At 47.1% G+C, this 17,433-nt stretch overlaps 1 protein-coding gene across 10 annotated transcripts in view; it reads left to right on the top strand.

The window, feature by feature from the left end:
• USP19 (ubiquitin specific peptidase 19) overlaps positions 1-17,433 on the top strand; it is a 471,392-nt gene that overhangs the window by 244,308 nt on the left and 209,651 nt on the right. For all 10 annotated transcript variants that reach the window (XM_086939352.1, XM_086939351.1, XM_086939350.1 and 7 more), the window contains 2 exons: positions 6,320-6,430; positions 7,998-8,099. In XM_086939352.1, the coding sequence (XP_086795478.1) occupies positions 6,320-6,430; positions 7,998-8,099 (213 nt within the window). The remainder of the gene's footprint in view (positions 1-6,319; positions 6,431-7,997; positions 8,100-17,433) is intronic.

Raw genomic sequence — 17,433 nt, 5'->3', positions numbered from 1 at the left:
TGGGAGTCCCACGGTAATGTAATCAAGCAGTAGTTCACAAATGCCATAGTCTATAATGGCGCTAGGCCATAGCTTTGATAGCCTATCTATGTCCTTTAAAAAATAAAAAAAGACCACATGTTAAGTATAGCCAATCAGCTGTCTGCACCCCCTAGAACACTCCTAGCAGAGGCAGTTTCCCTCAGATTTTCACCGCACATTGTGTGTGAAGGAAGTCTCCCAGAGTTCTACTCAGTTTTTCTTCAATCTCTTCCTTATTTTATCCTGAACTCTCAACTTTACCAGCATTTCAGATGTTTAAAAAAAGGCCTTTACCGCCCAAGTAAGACCTGTGGCAGGAAAGGAGTTCATGTGGATGATCCACACAAGGATCGCATATGTTGCCTCCACCCCAATGAGGTAAGACAGCTCACGGTTTTTTGCACTTTCCCTTCAAAGACTCTTCGGGATAGAGCAGGGAGGCTACTTTTATGGCTCCAGATGACTAAACAGCAGAAGCCGTCCGATGAAGAGAGTGAATGCTCTTCTAGACCTCACAAAAAAACCAAATCCCAAGAGGATAACTAGAGGGGGCAGGACACATCTCAAGCCCTTCCATGAGAGTAAAACCTCAAAAAAGATCATCCCTTAGTCTCCTCAGAGCCTACATTATCCTAACCTACTACGCCTCGAGCCCCTTCCTATGGTGTAGCTCATAGCTCGTCTGAGTTGCACATCAAGTGCCAGGAGGAAGATGTGGATTACGAGGATGAAGAGCAATATTATCAACCATATATAGCTCTGCCACATCATAACCTTATGGCTTCCTTCCTGAGCCTTGTCCCAGAGAAATATAAAATCTGCCACCTTCTCATCCAGGACCTTCAAGCAATGCTGGCTGACTACAGACAGAGGTTTCCACCTCAGGCTAACCAACCAGAACAGTTGCAACCTCCAAGAACACAGCCTTTACTACCACCTGCGACTCCTAGCATCACATCTTGCCCACTAATAGCATCACCTGCCACAGAAGATCCTTCTTGCTCAGATGAGGCTCGATAAGAAGGGGAGATCCCGGATCTGCTCCCACCGACGGATCCTTGGGACAACTAGATTATCCCCACTCCCCCTCCGCATCACCCAGCGGGGACTCCTCCTGAAGACATTGGAGAGTTTCACAATTTAATGGAGAGCACAACCACCAGGTTCCATCTGCCAACGACGGTAAAGCATACAGACCTTTTCCTATATAACTTCAAAGAGGAAACAAGAAAATCTGTACCCTCTATTCCCATACATCTGGTAGAAGGGAGTGAAAATTATGAAGACGCCAGTGCTCCCTCAGATTGACAAATACAGGGCTCTAAAGTATTCTCTGTCCTACCTCACAGGACATCCAAGCCCGGATTCAGTAATTTCGCAGGCAGCATAGAGGAGATTTAAGATTCTGGCCACTCCCATCCCAACTCCGCCTGATAAGGAGGGACGCAGATTGGATATTATGGGGAAAAGTTTTTCAGCATGGCAGCAGTCACAGTCCGGGCAGCCGAAGCTCTAGCGATCATTTGCCGGTATGACCATCAGATGTGGCCTGACATGGCCTCTATGTTAGACCTCATCCCGGAAGACAAAAGGCAAGAAGCCAGAAAGACTCTATTGTAAGGAGAGCGAGCAGCATAAAAACTATTGATTATGCAATGGACATAGCTAACACAGGTTTTCGGCAGCTAGCTGGCACTGCAGTGTTGCGTTGCTAACGATGGGTAAAAGCCACTACCTTCAGCCTGCGGTCCAAGCAAAGATATTGGACATGGCTTTCAATGGGGACTCTTTGTTTGGAAAACATATCGATGAGGCACTGTTAACTATTAAAACCAACACTGATACAGCAAAGGCTTTATGCACCCTGCAGTACAGGAAATTGACATTCAGGGAAGCCAAATGACGCGGCTTCAGCGCATACAGAGGACCCAACGGTCTGTGAGCCGCAATATAGACCGAGCTATCAACATCCTGCATACCACCAGTCATCAACAGCTGGTTTCTCTCGCCAAGGGATCCGCAATAGAACACCTGCCCATGGCTGAGACGCCAGAAGATAATAAAATGATCCAAACGGGATAGTATCTTCCCATCCACCTCCTCTCATGGGTGCGAAAATTTCCATTTTCTCCTTTGGTCAAACCCTGAAGTTCATGAAGAGAGCATCCACAATGCCACCCAGTGGTGCACTCCCTCACGTCTTCATTTATTGCACAAAGAGGTCAAAGTCATGCTTTCCAATGGATCAATTTAAGAGGTCCCAGTTCTACAAAGGGGACGAGATTTCTACTCCAGTTTTTTCTTGATAAATAAGAAATCAGGGGAGTGCAGACGAATACTGGATCCCAGGGAACTCAACAAGTTCCTAAGGAAACAAACATTCAGGATGGTAACACAGGCTGATATCTTGCGTCTCCTCAACAGAGGAGAATTCATGACCTCCCTAGATTTGGAAGACTCCTATTTCCACATCCCATCCATCGAAAACATTGAAAAATTCTCAGGTTTACAGTAGCTGGTACCCACTACCAATTCACAGACCTCCCTTTCGGCCTCAATTCAGCATCAAACTTAACGTGGTTCTCGCACAATTGATGAAACAGCCATTTGAGCTGATTCACAGAGTTGAAGTACATTTTTGGACATTGAAGGTGTAGGCCTGCAAAGGAGAAGCATCCCGGACCCTCCTGGTCCGCACCAGATGCCTTTTCCACTCACGGCGTGGGTTGCCTTTGCCAAGGCCTGTTGACGCCGAATCCGGAACCAACACCGCCGACAGCGAGAGCCTGCGTGGGACAGCTCGTGCCTCCATCCTGGTTGTCGAAGACACCTCTTGGTCCACGTGGCTGCAGAGTCAAGCGTCCACTCTTCACCTGATCGCGACAACAGCATCTGGTTCCTTCCTGGTTCCACTCCAGTCACTGGCTAGTGACTTTGAACATTGTCCTCTCTGCTTTCAGGTCTTCAGCATCTCTGATCCTCCCTTGGATCACACTGGACATCTTCCTCCTGGTCGCCTGCAGCATCTTTTCTTTCAGGCTCCATAGACTTCAACACAAAAACCCGACACGACTTCGCACCTATGCACCCGCAGCCCGTGGGTGAGGTAACAAGAGCATTTCGGTGCTCAAGGGTAGATGGACTCTCCTAGTGTCCAGTTTCACAGTCGTTTTAGTCCTAACTAGTCAGGATTGTCCGTACTCACCTTTTTCTTGAACTGTACTGTCCATAGACGTTGTTACGCATCTTGCGTGTGAGTTCACACTCTGCACACGCGTTCCGTGGGCCTCCTATTACTTACCTAAAGTGAGGGTAGTGTAGTCCCAGCGATCCTACAGCCTCTGGACAGCTCCATTCCTCCTATCGACTTCCTTATACCACTTGTTTAGTATATGTTCTGTTGCGCCCCTAGGGCAACATTGTAACTTGTGCAACTTAACGTATTTTTCTAAAGAGTCTTGTCATGTGCTTAGCCCTCTGATCTCATAAAGAGTTCAGAGGTGTTTGTTAGTTAATAAATATCTTGTTTATTTTCATAACTACCTGTGTGGTGTCCTTTCATTTGGTATTCAAGGGGTTATATGTGGTAAAACAGCTGGCTTCACATGCCAAAAGAGTTTAGCCTAAGACTGCTTTGTCCATGCTACCTTTAGGATAGCTGGTCTATAAGGTTGACTTACAACCAATCACCATAAGGGTTGTTTGGACTGATACAAGGTGATCACTAGAATTAGTGAACATCATATATCAGGCCAACTTCTCACAGAAGGTAGCTCTCCTCCTGGCACTCATTTCAGCAAGGAGGGTGAGTGAAATACAGACATTCGCCATCTAAAAGCCCTGTTCGAGGCATATGAGCTGCAGATTGCTGTTTTCTTTGATCGAAAGGATGCGCAGGCTGTACAGCTGGATTCGTCTTGTTCTGGCGATAAGCACAGGTTACAGACCTCAGGGTGGTCACTGTGTGGAAACTTTGCTCCACACCAGGGGCATCTCTTGAATGGCGTGTTTTCCATGAGGTGTAGGCCTCACGGTGTGGATAGGCCCAACAGCCCGCGTCGAAGACCGAAATAGAGCTGATGGAGTTGAAACGATGTTAGTTGGTATCGAAATTAGTTTGGAGAGTTTTGGGAATTATTTTTTGTGCTTCGAAGTGCTTGAAAAGTCTATTTCTAGCCAGAGCGGAAAACTTTCATCCGAACCCAGTGGCGGAAAAAACAATCTAAGGATGGAGCCTATGCCCATGCGCACTATCGTCCAAGGGAGGTGTCGCCTATCTCGTGACTACAAAGACTTCTTCCAAGACAACAACAACATGCAATCATCCGAGCCCAACACCAGCTTGCGATCTAATGCTAAGTGTACAACTCTGCAGCTCTACATGCCAAGAACAGATGCATACTGGTAAGTAGAATTTTCCTTTTCCAGTTGAAGGAGGATTTTGAGATTCTGAGAACTAATACTACCTATATCCTTAAAGTTCCATCTCCGTTTCACCTTGATGAGCCAGTTATTCTCCAGTCATTCCTCCCGAACCCATTAACACCAGCAGAACAGGCATTGCAAATGCTCGATTTCAAACGATGTCTCAAATTCTGCCTGCAAAGAATAAAATAAATTCGAAAAACTGATCAAATCCCTGTAGCTTACGCCCAAGGCAGGGAAGGAATTGCAGTCACGAAAGCTATGGTCACCAGAAGGGTTTCTGCGACAATTCAGTTTTGTCAGGCTAAGGCTGTTAAGAAGGACTAAGGCTCATTCCACAAGATCAGTATCCTTGTCAGCAGCCCTTTTCGCTGGGGCGACGCTGGAGAAGATTTGTCATGCTGCAACCTGGAGAAGTACACATACCTTCATGCAGCACTACTGCCTGGAATCAGCAGTGTAGAGACGCAGCTGTCAGGCAGGCAGTACTATGTCATCTCTTCAACTAAGGTGAGCCTCTTTCTGTCAAAGAGGTTTTTTTTTTAGTTACGTACACATATGAGAATATGGTTATGTATATATATTCTAATTTATATATGTTAATGCGTATACATAGGTATACAGATGTATTGAGTTGTTTTTTCTTGCATTTCTTTGCTATTCTGCAAAACTAAATCTTTTTAAATGCGCTGTGGGAATTGATAGATGTGTACATTTGTAAAACCGATATTTGTGCAAGAAAGTAGTGTCTTCTCTGAATCTTCATGTAAATTGTCTCATATACTTTATTCTAGAATATGTAAAATTAGTTATGGCTTCTTCAGCCTGGATATATAGCAACACTTACTGCATTACAAGAACATACGGTCATCTACAGGTGTATCTGTTGTGTTAATAAATGCTATACTTGCAGCATACTTAAGATGTCTCCCACCGTCTGCTACAGACATGATCTTTGATGTTACTACTTTCTGTTCTGATTCAAACATGTGAATCTATGAAAGATACCGCAATACTGGATAAGAAAATACGTTACTTACCTGTAACTGGGGTTATCCAGTACTTGTATCTTTCATAGATTAACATGCATCCCACCCTCCTCCCCGTCGAAGATTCCCTCTATTGTTTTATGGGATACTTACTTCCTAATTGTGCTTTTGAAAATCAGAGGGAAACTACCTCTGCTAGGAGTGTTCTAGAGGGTGCTGATTGGCTATACTTAACATTTGGTCCTTTTTGAAAAAACAGTGATAGGCTATCAAAGACATGGCCCAGGCCCATTATAGCCTATGGTATTTGTTAACTACTGCTTGATTATATTACTGTGGGACTCCCATCTCTATGACTGAGAATGATTCAAGCATGTGAATCTTTGAAAGATACCAATAAGATCCAGCATGACCGGGCACAAGTTATTCTTGTGGCACCGGACTGGGCACGAAGAGTCTGATACCCAGAGCTCCTGAGCATGGCCATCAATCCTCCAATCAGACTGCCCCTTCACGGAAACTACCAATTATGGGAGTTCAGCAATGTTGAAGTTTAGTGAATGCATTTCTAAGTCAAATTTTTTCTGCCAAGTTCTACTTCCCTGTAGGAATAGTTGTAGCAGGGCATGCTTCGGAAATTGTTCATTTTTGAGTATGGGTAATTGGTGTGCCATAAGGGTTCAACTTTTGTGATTGTACAGATCATAAACTGCCTGAGAACAATGATAGATGTGTGTAGCAAATGAGACCCATCAAACTCTATAATTTTCATGGTTAATTTATTGAGATGAGTAGTGGCAGGGTGTTATGTTGATGTGTGGCGTGTTTTGCAGACAATAGTAGTCTAACATCAGTGTTTCTATGATCACTGTTTCTGCTTTTAGGTGTCCATTACCTTTGATCCCTTCCTCTACCTACCGGTACCTTTGCCCCAGAAGCAGAAAGTACTTACCATTTACTTCTTTGCAAAAGAACCTCACAAAAATCCTGTAAAGGTAAGCATGATCTGGTAATGGATTGAGTACTTGCTTTTGTTGGGCCATAGTTTAAATTATGTTTCTACTACTTTTCAGCTTCATATTTAAACCGTGTTCAAACTACATCTGAAAGGTTAATCTCTGTTTATAATGATATCCTCTCGGTGTCTAGATATTTCACACCAAGCAGGCATCTTCTCCTTGACTATATGTTGAAGGCGTGTGAGGGTGGATGGAGTGTGTGTGCGCATTGACAGCATGCAGAGTTATAATCAGTAAATCCGGCTAATGTATCCAGTGTTCAACATAGGTCAAGGGAGGGGTGTGTTCAAGGTCAAAAGAAGCAGCTTACTTAAATTGTTTTCTATTAGGGCATGTGTTGAATGCACTTGAAATAGTAAACGTTTAGACTATAACAACCTTGTATTGAATCTGCAATATCTAAAATGTTTTGTTTGCTTTAAAAAAAAAAAAACTAAGATCAGCAGGACATTAGTCCTGAAAACCTATACCTTACAAAGTTGTACAAAGCTGGTACATGAGAAAATGTGAAGGAACAGATCTTTTGGTTGTATGTTTGTTATTACAAAATGCCAATAAAGAAATACATTTTTTTTAAGTATTGTAGGGGCATATCTTCTCATGTAGATATGCCCTCACCTGTGGCACAGCGCACTCTGCTTGTGGGCTGTAAGGCCTGCTAGATGGGTAACTTACCTATACCTTCGGGCAGTGCTGGCTTGCATTGCACCCAGGCAGGATGCCATGTCGACTCTATCTTTTTTCATCTCATAGGGCCTTCAAGCTGCAAGGGCAGTGGCATGGTCCTAGTGAGCGGGTCCCAGGGGACCCTCTTAAGCTTCCAGGCCGTAGGTACCCAGTGTACCACTTACTAGGGACTTACACGGGGCTGACGTACCAATGGCGGACAGGTTTTAGGGAAGAAGCGCTTTCACAGGGGACCTTGTTGGCATGGACCCTGTGCACTATAGTCAAAACTATATCAAATACCAGTCAAAAAGGGGGGCTAACCTTGTCAAATGAGGCACTTTCTCACATCCCACAAATCTGTTAAGTCTTGGGAAAAAAATGAATATATCCTCTTATTGCTCCACGCTATCTTACTCCCTTATCAGCCATATAGTCAGTACCAGTTTTACCAAACGTAAGTCACTAGCTAGTTTAGTATGTTTTTAGTATGCATTTTGGACATTTGAAGGGGGTTAGGTGTACACATTTGATTGCTCAAATTAGACAAAGCAATTGAAATTGCCTTTTGCCTACCACACTTATAATCTTTAAGTTGTTCTAGCGATCTTTGGTCACTCAGTATATTGATGCTTTCTTGATTCAGAACTATCTGCGTTAAGGTTAACCTATATTAAAGCTACAATCAAACCTAGCCTTATGCGACTACCTACTTACATTTGATGACTTGCTTCTGGCCTTTCTGAGAGTCAACCTTTAAAAACTGAACTTGCACATTCATGTAAGTTCACAATTTTTTGAAGAACGTTGGTTTAAAGCCGGTGTACTGGTTAGCTCGGAATTCCTTGCATTTCCTTTACTCTTTTCTTTTTTACAGTTCTTAGTGAGCGTCAGCAAAGAGAATTCAAATGCAGCTGAAGTTCTAGAGTCTATCTCTCATAGCTCCAGAGTGATTCCAGAAAATCTGCGCCTGGCTGAGGTAATGCGTCCATGGTTTAACCTAGAATGTATGTGCTTGTATCGGAAAATTAGCAGGGTAGGCAGCATATTTCTGTGCATGTTCAGTTCCATGTCTTATTTGCATTTTTATCCTAACAGCGCAACACTCTTAAATATTCTTTATTCGTTATTTCACTATTGTGTGCATAGTGAGGGGATGAAGGAAATGAGTAAATTTGAAGTACAACCAAGGTCAAAACAGAGCCCGAAACATATATTTTTTTAAATTGTTACTGTTGTCTGTGGTTATTCTCAAAATCCAGCTTAACTCTGCCCATTTATGACTTGCATTGGGTAACCCTTCTGTAGACACTTCACTTCTGATACCCTTTTTGTTTTTTAAACTGCTATTCTTCAAGCCCTGCTCTATGCCATGTTGTGACTGTATTTGTGAATGTGTATACTGTGGCCTACATGGAAGGAATCTAATGTGTGAAGAGTTGAGCAACTGTTTATCTTTTTGGTGTGGCGTTAATGCTGTGGCCGTGACTGACCATGGTCATTCGTTCATATTTACCTCTTGTCCCAGCCGTAACACTATAAGGAACCTCCACCCATGAATATCTTCAAAATATTGTTCAATTTCACAAAACTAGAGGACTTTCTAATGCCAAGAGGGAGAGTGTTCTCTCTGTGTGCTACTGCCACCAACAGTGTACTGCCACATGTACTACTAATATATGTTGTTCTTTCAATCTCAATCTCAATTCTTAATCCAGAGACCTTTAAGGTCATCAGTGTTTATACATTGTGGCTTAGCTTTCCACTGTGACTGCCCCTTATGGTAAATTATCTGAACAATTATGGAAAGCAGCTGCAAATGTAACTGATCTGCTGAAAGCCATTGAATCCAACAGAGGTGGGCTAACATTTTGCTGGCTCAGGCCTGCCACAAACTGTCCACCATGTTCTGAATCTTTTGTAAGCAACCCTGCACTTTTGTTTGTAGCACCTACAAAAAGATAAACCTTGGTCATCCAGTCTGAAGACTATAACGACTCTAACATGGCTTTTAACTATTAGATCAGAACGGGATGCCATTTCCTCCCCACTTGAACATGATGACCTCGGTTCTCTGTACGCTAAGCTCGCACTTCAGCTTAATTTCAAGTATTGTGACCTTGTGGGATAGGTTGATACTTGAATGATCTAGCCACCAGGAGTTGAGATTTGACTAGTTAACTAATGTAGGACATACATCAAACCAATAGGAATTCAGTTTGTTGATGTTAAAAACTAACAATTGCCCCGTCGTCGAAATGGGAGTCTCGGTAACAAAAAAACATAGCAGTAGGTACAAAAGAGAAAGAAAAAGGCCTAGGCCTCATTCCCTTTTGTAGCATATCACCCTCTTTTTGTAAAAAAGACCAAACTTAGGCATCAGCCTTTCAGAAGTGCCTCACCACTTAGAACCCTCTTAAAGGAACCTCAGAGCCTCAGATTTTCTACCGCACGTTGTGCTAGGGAGTCTCCTTTGAGCTCTTCTCAACTTCTACTCATCAGAGAGTTTCTTCAAAGTTTTTTCTAAAGATTCTTTTCAGATTCACTTCAGATTGTTAGCTGCCTTCCAGGATGTCTGACAAGGAGAAGGCCCTTTTCAAGCCATGTTCCACCTGTGGCAAGAAAAGGCTTTTCATTGAGGATAAGCATAAAGACTGCATCTATTGCCTCTATCCTGACCACAAGGCTGCGGACTGTAAGATCTGTCGCACCGTTTCAACCAAGACCCTCCGGGACCGTGAGGGTAGGCTTCTGACATGGCTCTAGAAGTTTAAATCCAGGAAGGATACTGTCTCCAGTGACAGTGAGGATTCGGCATCGGCATCTTCTGTAATGGGGGATCTCTGTGTATAGTCATAATCTAGTGAATAGTCCTGCTCATGAGTATGGACCCCCGGGGTCCATGCTCATGAGCGGGACTATTCACTAGATTATGACTATAACAGAGATACCCCTACTACAGAACTTAAGTTACAGGACAGAAACTACTCCTTCCTCAAGAAGGTCGGTGAAAAGGGGTAGGGGTTCCTCTTCTTCTGTGGAACGTCCTTCTAAGGCCTTAAAAAAGACCCCCTTGAGTCTGAGAGCCCGGGTCCAAGCAAATCTCCTCACCGAGGTGAAAAGGAGAGGGTAGGACCATCTACGCCCTCCAAGGGTGCGGAGACTGACCCAGCTTTCAAGAAACCCTCTTCCCAATCTTCTGAGAAGAGTTCCAAGTCCTCGACGACGAAGGGGAGTTTCCGTCGACGAAGAAATTGAAGACAAAATTGAAATTGGATCGTCGTCGAAGTAGGAAGCGTCGACAGCAGGTTCATCAGCGTCGACGGGAGGTTTGCCGACTTTGTCGACGAAGGTCTTTTTTCCGGCTCCTGCTAGCAGGACCCTGGAGCATTGAGCTCTCCCTTCTTTGGGTTTATTTCTACTAATTGTGCTGGAGTGTGTTCACTCGACGTGTTTTTACCTTGTCTACATCTGACTGGAATTTCTCTGCTGTTTTGGCTGTTCTTTTTATCAAATATGCCTGCATTATTTGATAAATGTCCGGAGTGCTCCAGGAAAAAGGCAAAATCGGACCCCCACAGGGTGTGCATCCTGTGTCTGCCTTCTTCTCATGTTCCTGAGGAGTGTGATATCTGTCTGCAGTTCCCTAAAAGGACCTTCAAGGGCAGGGAGAAGACCAGGCTCCAAGGCTTGGAGCTGAGAAGGTAGCAAGGACAAGGTGGGGCTCCTTCCTCTGCCCGTGCGTCGGCCTCTGGGGGGCTCCCCAGTAAAGAAAAGGCCAGAAAACACCACCGGTCTCCGTCGACCGCCTCGATGTCGGCGTCGAAGGGAATGACCACAGTCTGTTCTCCGTCTCCCCGGGGCTCCGGGTCAATGCGACGTCAAGAGGACCGACTTCGAGGTCGACGTCTAGGACTGGTTCGTCGTCGAGCTATCATAGACGTCGAGAGGGGTCAAGACGCCGGCGCTCGCCTTCGAGGCGACAACGCCGGTCACAATCGACATCGACACGTAAGTCTGCGACGTCGAGACGAAGATCAGCGTCGAGACTGAAGTAGACGCCGAGGAGATTGCCGTCGTCGAGGAGACGGTCAGCGTCGAGGCATCGCTCGTCGACGTCGAAGAGGCAGCCATCGACATAGAGACGACGTTTGTCGACGTCAAGGAGACATTCGTCGACGTCGAAGGGACATTCAGCGTCAAGGAGGACGACTAGACATTCTAGGACTAGGACGAAGTCCTCCGCTCCAGCGAGCACAGGGTCGCGGCGACGCTGTCGCTCGCCCACGAGGGTGAGGGCCTCTAGAACGCCCCCCTCTGGTCAGAGGAAGAAGAAAACGAGAGTGGGACGGTCTCCCGGCTCGGACTACTCAAGTCTACTTACCTGCCAAACTGAAGTCGCCTACACCTCCTCGTTTGCCCGTGGGTCCTCCTCTGCGGACCCCGACTCCTCCTCCACAACCTCCTACGCCTCCACTACCTCCGGTTCCTCCTCACCGTCCTGCTCCGCCGTGGTCTGCCTCGCTGCCTCATTTGCCAACGCCGTCTACGGGGCTTCCACAGCCTTGGCTCCCGGCTCCCGGCTTGGCCTCCGCAGCGCCCTCCCTTCCGGCCCGCAGACTGCCCAAGACCGCGGAGATCGAGGTCTTGCTCACGGCGGAGAGAGAGGTCCAAGAGTCGCCATCGCTCCTCTACGAGGTCCAGACGACGCCATAGGAGGGACAGATCTATATCCCGCCACACTGACTTGTCCAGTGCCAGAGACTACTCGCCGACCCTGTCGGACTCCCCTCAGATTAGGGTGTTCCCGATAGACTATATGGTCTCCTTCCAGGAAGTGTTGCTATTAGGAGCGGCTAAGCTGGGCATCACGCTCACTAGTCCCACACCCTTGACTTGCGTTATTTTCAAAACCCTTCACAAGATGCAATTGTTACCGTTGGTGCCAGGGCTGATGGAACCCGCCATGGAACTCTTCCTCACCCCTGCGGTTACTAAAGCAGCACCTTCCAGGCTGCAGAAGAAGTATCTGGCCCCTGACACCGATCCTGCGTTCCTTCGCTTGGACCCTGCACCGGATTCGGTAATTGCGACGAGGAAGCAGCATCATCCACCCAGTCATCGACAGTGCCTCCTGACAAGGAGAGCCGCTGGACGGATTCAGCAGGCAGGAAGGTTTGCGGGACGGCAGCCATGTCTATGAAGGCAGCGAGTGCCGCGGCTTTGTTGGGACGTTATGATCGGTCCCTCTGGGAGTCCCTAACACGGTTCGTGGAACGTCTTCCACAGGAGGATAGGGAAGATTTCCAGGAAATCCTTAATGAAGAACTGATGGTCTCCAACCAGGTGATCAGTTCCGCTGCGGATTCCTCCCTCCTGGCAGCGCACGGATACTGCCATGGGGTCAACCTGATGCGCCACACCTGGCTGCCTCTGACATCCTTGAAGCCAGAGGCGCAGCAGAGGGTGGCCAATCTACCCTTCTTTGGTGAGACCCTGCTTGGGAAACACGCAGACGAAGAGATGACCCGTATGAAGGCGGAGGCGGAGACCTTGACGGCTGTCAGATTGGAGAAGCCGAAGCAACAGAAGAAGACCTTCAGCTCGTTAAAGAGACGGTACGGGGCACAAGGTAGAGGGCAAGGTTGCCAGGCTGGACAACAACAGCAGCAGTTCCAGAGGCGCCCGGTCCAAAAGCGCCAGAGGGGCCATGGTGGTCAGCAGACTTCATCCGCGAGCAAAGCCCCGGCCGGGTCTAGGCCCTGAGCTGTTACTTCCCCTTTATCCGTTACCCGCTCCGGTGGGGGGAAGCATTCAACGTTACCTGGTAGAGTGGAGAAACATTACTCAGGACAAGTGGGTGCTGAATATTGTTTACAGTGGATACAGTCTTCGTTTCACCAGCCCGCCTCCAGCAATTCCACCGGTCAGCTCGCAGTTCCGACTGTGCGAGCTCCAGGCGGAGGCCAATACCCTGTTAAGAAAAAGGGCAATAGAAGACGTCCCTCTGTCTCAAAGAGGAAAGGGTCTTTACTCTCGCTGCTTCCTAGTACAGAAGAAGGACAAGAGCGAGTTTAGGCCCATTCTGGATTTGCGACAAGCAAACAAGTGGATTCGCAGGGAAAAGTTTTGCATGCTGTCCTTGCACCAGATCTATCCTCAGCTGCAGAGGGGAGACTGGCTGTGCGCGATAGATCTGCGAGATGCGTACTTCCATGTGCCCATTGCACGGAAACATCGGAAGTTCCTGCGCTTCCTAGTCGGCACCAATCACTATCAGTACACCGTACTACCGTTTGGACTGAAGTCTGCACCCAGGACTTTTTCTAAATGCATGGCTGTGGTAGCAGCGCACCTGAGAAAGAAGGTGTTTGTCCACCCGTACCTGGACGATTGGTTGATCAAAGCCTCCACCTTCCAGGAAGCGCAGTTGCACTTCAACAGGACGGCTGTCCTGGTGAACAGTCTGGGGTTACACATAAATCTGTCCAAGTCTGTCGCGATTCCTGTGCAGTGCCTGCATTACTTGGGTGCCTCCATCAATATGTTGTCGGCAAGCGTGTCTCCTTCGGTGGAGAGACGCTTATCCATCCCCCGGAAGGCTCAGGCTCTCATAGCTGCTCAATCTACAACAGTGAGGATGGTGTCTTCTCTACTGGGATCGATGGCCTCTTGTATCTTCCTCACTCCACACGCGCGCCTACGCATGAGGCCGCTACAGGAATGTTTGGAAGACCAGTAGGACCAGAGGCAAGGGTTGGGACGACCGGATTCAGCGGTCTCTTCACGCCCAACAGTCCCTGAGATGGTGGTGCTTGGTAGAGAATCTACTCTGATGGGTTCCTTTCCATAAGGATATCCCGACTCGGACTATCGTGACGGATGCCTCTCTCCGGGGCTGGGGAGCGCATTCAGATCATCTGCAGATCCAAGGACAGTGGTCTCCGGCGGAGTCCACATATCACATACATTTCTTGGAACTCAGATCTGTTTACTTGGCACTGAAGGCCTTTCATCCGTCCTTCCAGACCAGCTCCTTGCTTGTACAGACGGACAATACGACCACCATGTATTACCTCAACAAGCAGGGGGGCTCGAGATCGCGCACACTGTCACAGGAGGCGCAGGCGATCTGGCACTGGCTGCTGGCCAGAGGACTGACGATAACGGCAACTCATCTGCCCGTGTACAGAATGTTCAGGCGGACGCCCTCAGCAGGTTGCTACAAGAAAACCATGAGTGGGTCATAAACGACGAAGTGCTCGAAGACATCTTCGCTGCGTGGGGCACTCCAGATGTGGATCTGTTCGCAACTGCCGAAAACAGCAAATGCTGCGACTTCGCCTCGAGGTATTACCAACCGGGGACTCTGGGGAACGCGTTATGGATCAACTGGTCAAACAGCTTTCTGTACGCTTTTCCACCCATTCCCCTGATTCCGGCGGTGCTCATCATGCTGGCCCATTTCCCTGATTCCGGCGGTGCTCATCATGCTGGCCCAGTCCCGGGCGCGGATGATCCTCATTGCTCCGGAATGGCCCAGGCAGTGGTGGTTCACGGACCTGCTTCATCGCTCGATTCTACCTCATCGGTGGCTGCAGTGTCGGCCAGACCTCCTCATGAAGTCCGGGGGGCAGATGGTGCACCCCAACCTCTCTTCGTTGAGTTTGGCGGCATGGCTCCTGAGATAGTGCAATATGGCCACTTAAATCTTCCTGAGGATTGCAGGGACATATTGAAGGAGGCTAAGAGGCAGTCTACTAGGACCTCTTATGCTTATAAATGGAAGAGATTCTGCATCTGGTGCATGTCTAAGAACTATGATCCTATGACATGCAAGGAGGATGTCATCCTTCCATACCTTCTGCATCTGGCTCAGTCTGGCCTTAATTTCCATTCCATTAAGGTCCATCTGGCTACATTGACTGCTTACAGGAAATGTCCTCCGCAGATGTCCTTCTTCCAGATCCCTGTGATTAAGGATTTTTTGGAAGGATTGAAGAAGGTGTTCCCTCCGGTTCGACTTCCTTCGCTGGCATGGGAACTGAATGTGGTGCTGTCCAGACTGATGAAGGAACCTTTCGAGCCTATTCATAAGGCTTCTCTACAGCACCTGTCATGGAAGACCCTGATGCAGAGGTCTAGCCCGGAACCAGGGTTCAATTCCCGCCTCGGCGGGTCTTGGGCTCAATTTCCGCAGACCTGATAATTCTCGCCTCGGTGCCTATTCTAATCATGGGTCCCACTCTGCAACTCTGGGCAATAGCTTGCTTAATCTCCACAACGGCCCCCACAAAGTGTTTTCCATGGTTAAACCTGGCAGACCGGTCTAAAGTGGTATATTTTTGTAATATGCTTGCATATCTAGTTGAAGGACTGGACAGTGTAGCCTTGCATTTATAGGCTGCATTATTAGTCTTTAATTTTCTCTTAAGTGTCTATGCAGTACTGCAAAGAAGACAGCTTAAGAGATTATTTTTGATTGCTCCGGGATCTCCGCACATGAGCGGGACTATTCACTAGATTATGACTATAACAGAGATACCCTTACTACAGAACTGGAGTTACAGGTAAGAAACTACTCCTTCCCTGTCATAGTCGACGATATGTGTGACTTCGTTGACGCCATAGTTGACGGCAACCGTCACGACCACAGCGATTCAGTCTCCTATTTCATCGACTAAGATCTCTACTGTGACAAGACCACGAATAGTTTCACCCGTCGACAACGACTCATCGACAAAGAAACAGTCAGAAAAGATGTCGTCGATGAAGGCACTGCTGCCGAAGACACCGTCGACGGTGACACCATAGACTACAACTTCTCAGATGTCTATTGCTACACGGTTGACGACAGTTCGGTCGACTACAGGGATTACTTCAATAGTAATTTCTGGACCGTCGTCGCCACCGTCTACAAGGATTTCTCACACCATGACTGTTTCGAAGGCTTTTCTTTCTCCGCATTTGCAAGACTATAGCAAGGTGTCAACTTTGCTACCATCTCACCTTTTCGAAGGTTATATTGAGGAGGATGATGATAAAGCGGAGGATGAGGATGGTTTATATGAAGTGAAATGCCAAGAGGACGATGATAATGAGGAAGATTATCATGAGGCGCATTATTGTCAGGAGCAATACATGGCTCCACATCATTCTGATCAGTTTAATCCTCGACAGGAAGCACGCCATAGAGAAATCGCTCATCTACCTCTGTCGCTGATTCAGGATCTGCAGGCCATGTTGGGAGATTATCGGCAGAGATTCCTACCTCAACAAATTCCACCACAAGCTCTAGTTCCACAGGAGGTGCCAGTGACAGTACCTGAGCCTCAAATACCCAGTACACCGGTGATTTCAATAAGTCCAATTCCAGCTGACCCTTAAGTTCACAACACTTCCTCTTCGGAAGAAGTGGAAGAAGGAGAATTACTGGATCCATCTGTTGTTCTGGATTCTTGGGGTGATTATATAATTCTGATGCCGTCACTTCCTCCACACCTACCTTCGGAATTTCCCCCATAGGACATCGGGGGGTTTCTTAATTTAATGCAGAGGGCTGCCAAAAGGTTCCACTTGCCTATCGCGATGAAGCAGACAGATTGTTTTCTGCATGGTTTTAAAGAGGACACAAGAAGGATTGTCTGGTCGATTCCGATTATCGACTATATTTGGCAAGACTGCCTTAAGATCATGAAGACTCCAGCATCTATACCAGCGGTGCTGCCACGAGTTGGGGAAAAAATATAGAGCTCCGTGGCAACAAACTATAGGATCTTTCTAAGATGTAATTCGAATCACAACAAGGATGGTGGAGACACTTCAATGGTGGTCTCAGACGGCGAACCTTGCTCAGGGTCTAACCTTTCTCCAAAGTAGCGCGGAAAATATAAATGTGAATCATAGAAAAAGATAACAGATTCCCCAGCACCCCAAATAAGCATAAGCAAATTTATGGGTGTTAATATACTGGACTCCAGTTGAGATCATTTGATGAGGCTGAAATAAAGGAGTTGCACTGGTGCAAAATTCTCATGTCCTGTAAAAATGCACAAACTTTCAAATGGAGTAATCTAACCTATTGTTGCTAAGCAAGCCAATCAGAAATGTCTCTTTTTTTGGTCTCGCTAGAGCCAGCGCACGCGGTGGTCTGGCAAGACATTTAGTAGCGGTTTCAAAAGTTCTACCTTGCCAGCCACCAGCTTCCTTTTACGTGCACAAGCGCGTGCGACGTGCACAGCACTTTTTCCCGTCGCGCGGGTGCACACCACTCACCACTCCTGTTTTTTTCTTTCATTTTTGCGATCTCTTTC

Source organism: Lissotriton vulgaris, chromosome 9 (assembly GCF_964263255.1).
Source record: "Lissotriton vulgaris chromosome 9, aLisVul1.2, whole genome shotgun sequence".
In the NCBI taxonomy this organism is placed as follows: domain Eukaryota; kingdom Metazoa; phylum Chordata; class Amphibia; order Caudata; family Salamandridae; genus Lissotriton; species Lissotriton vulgaris.
Note: the sequence above shows the minus strand (reverse complement) of the source record. Positions and strands in the feature narration are given on the sequence as shown.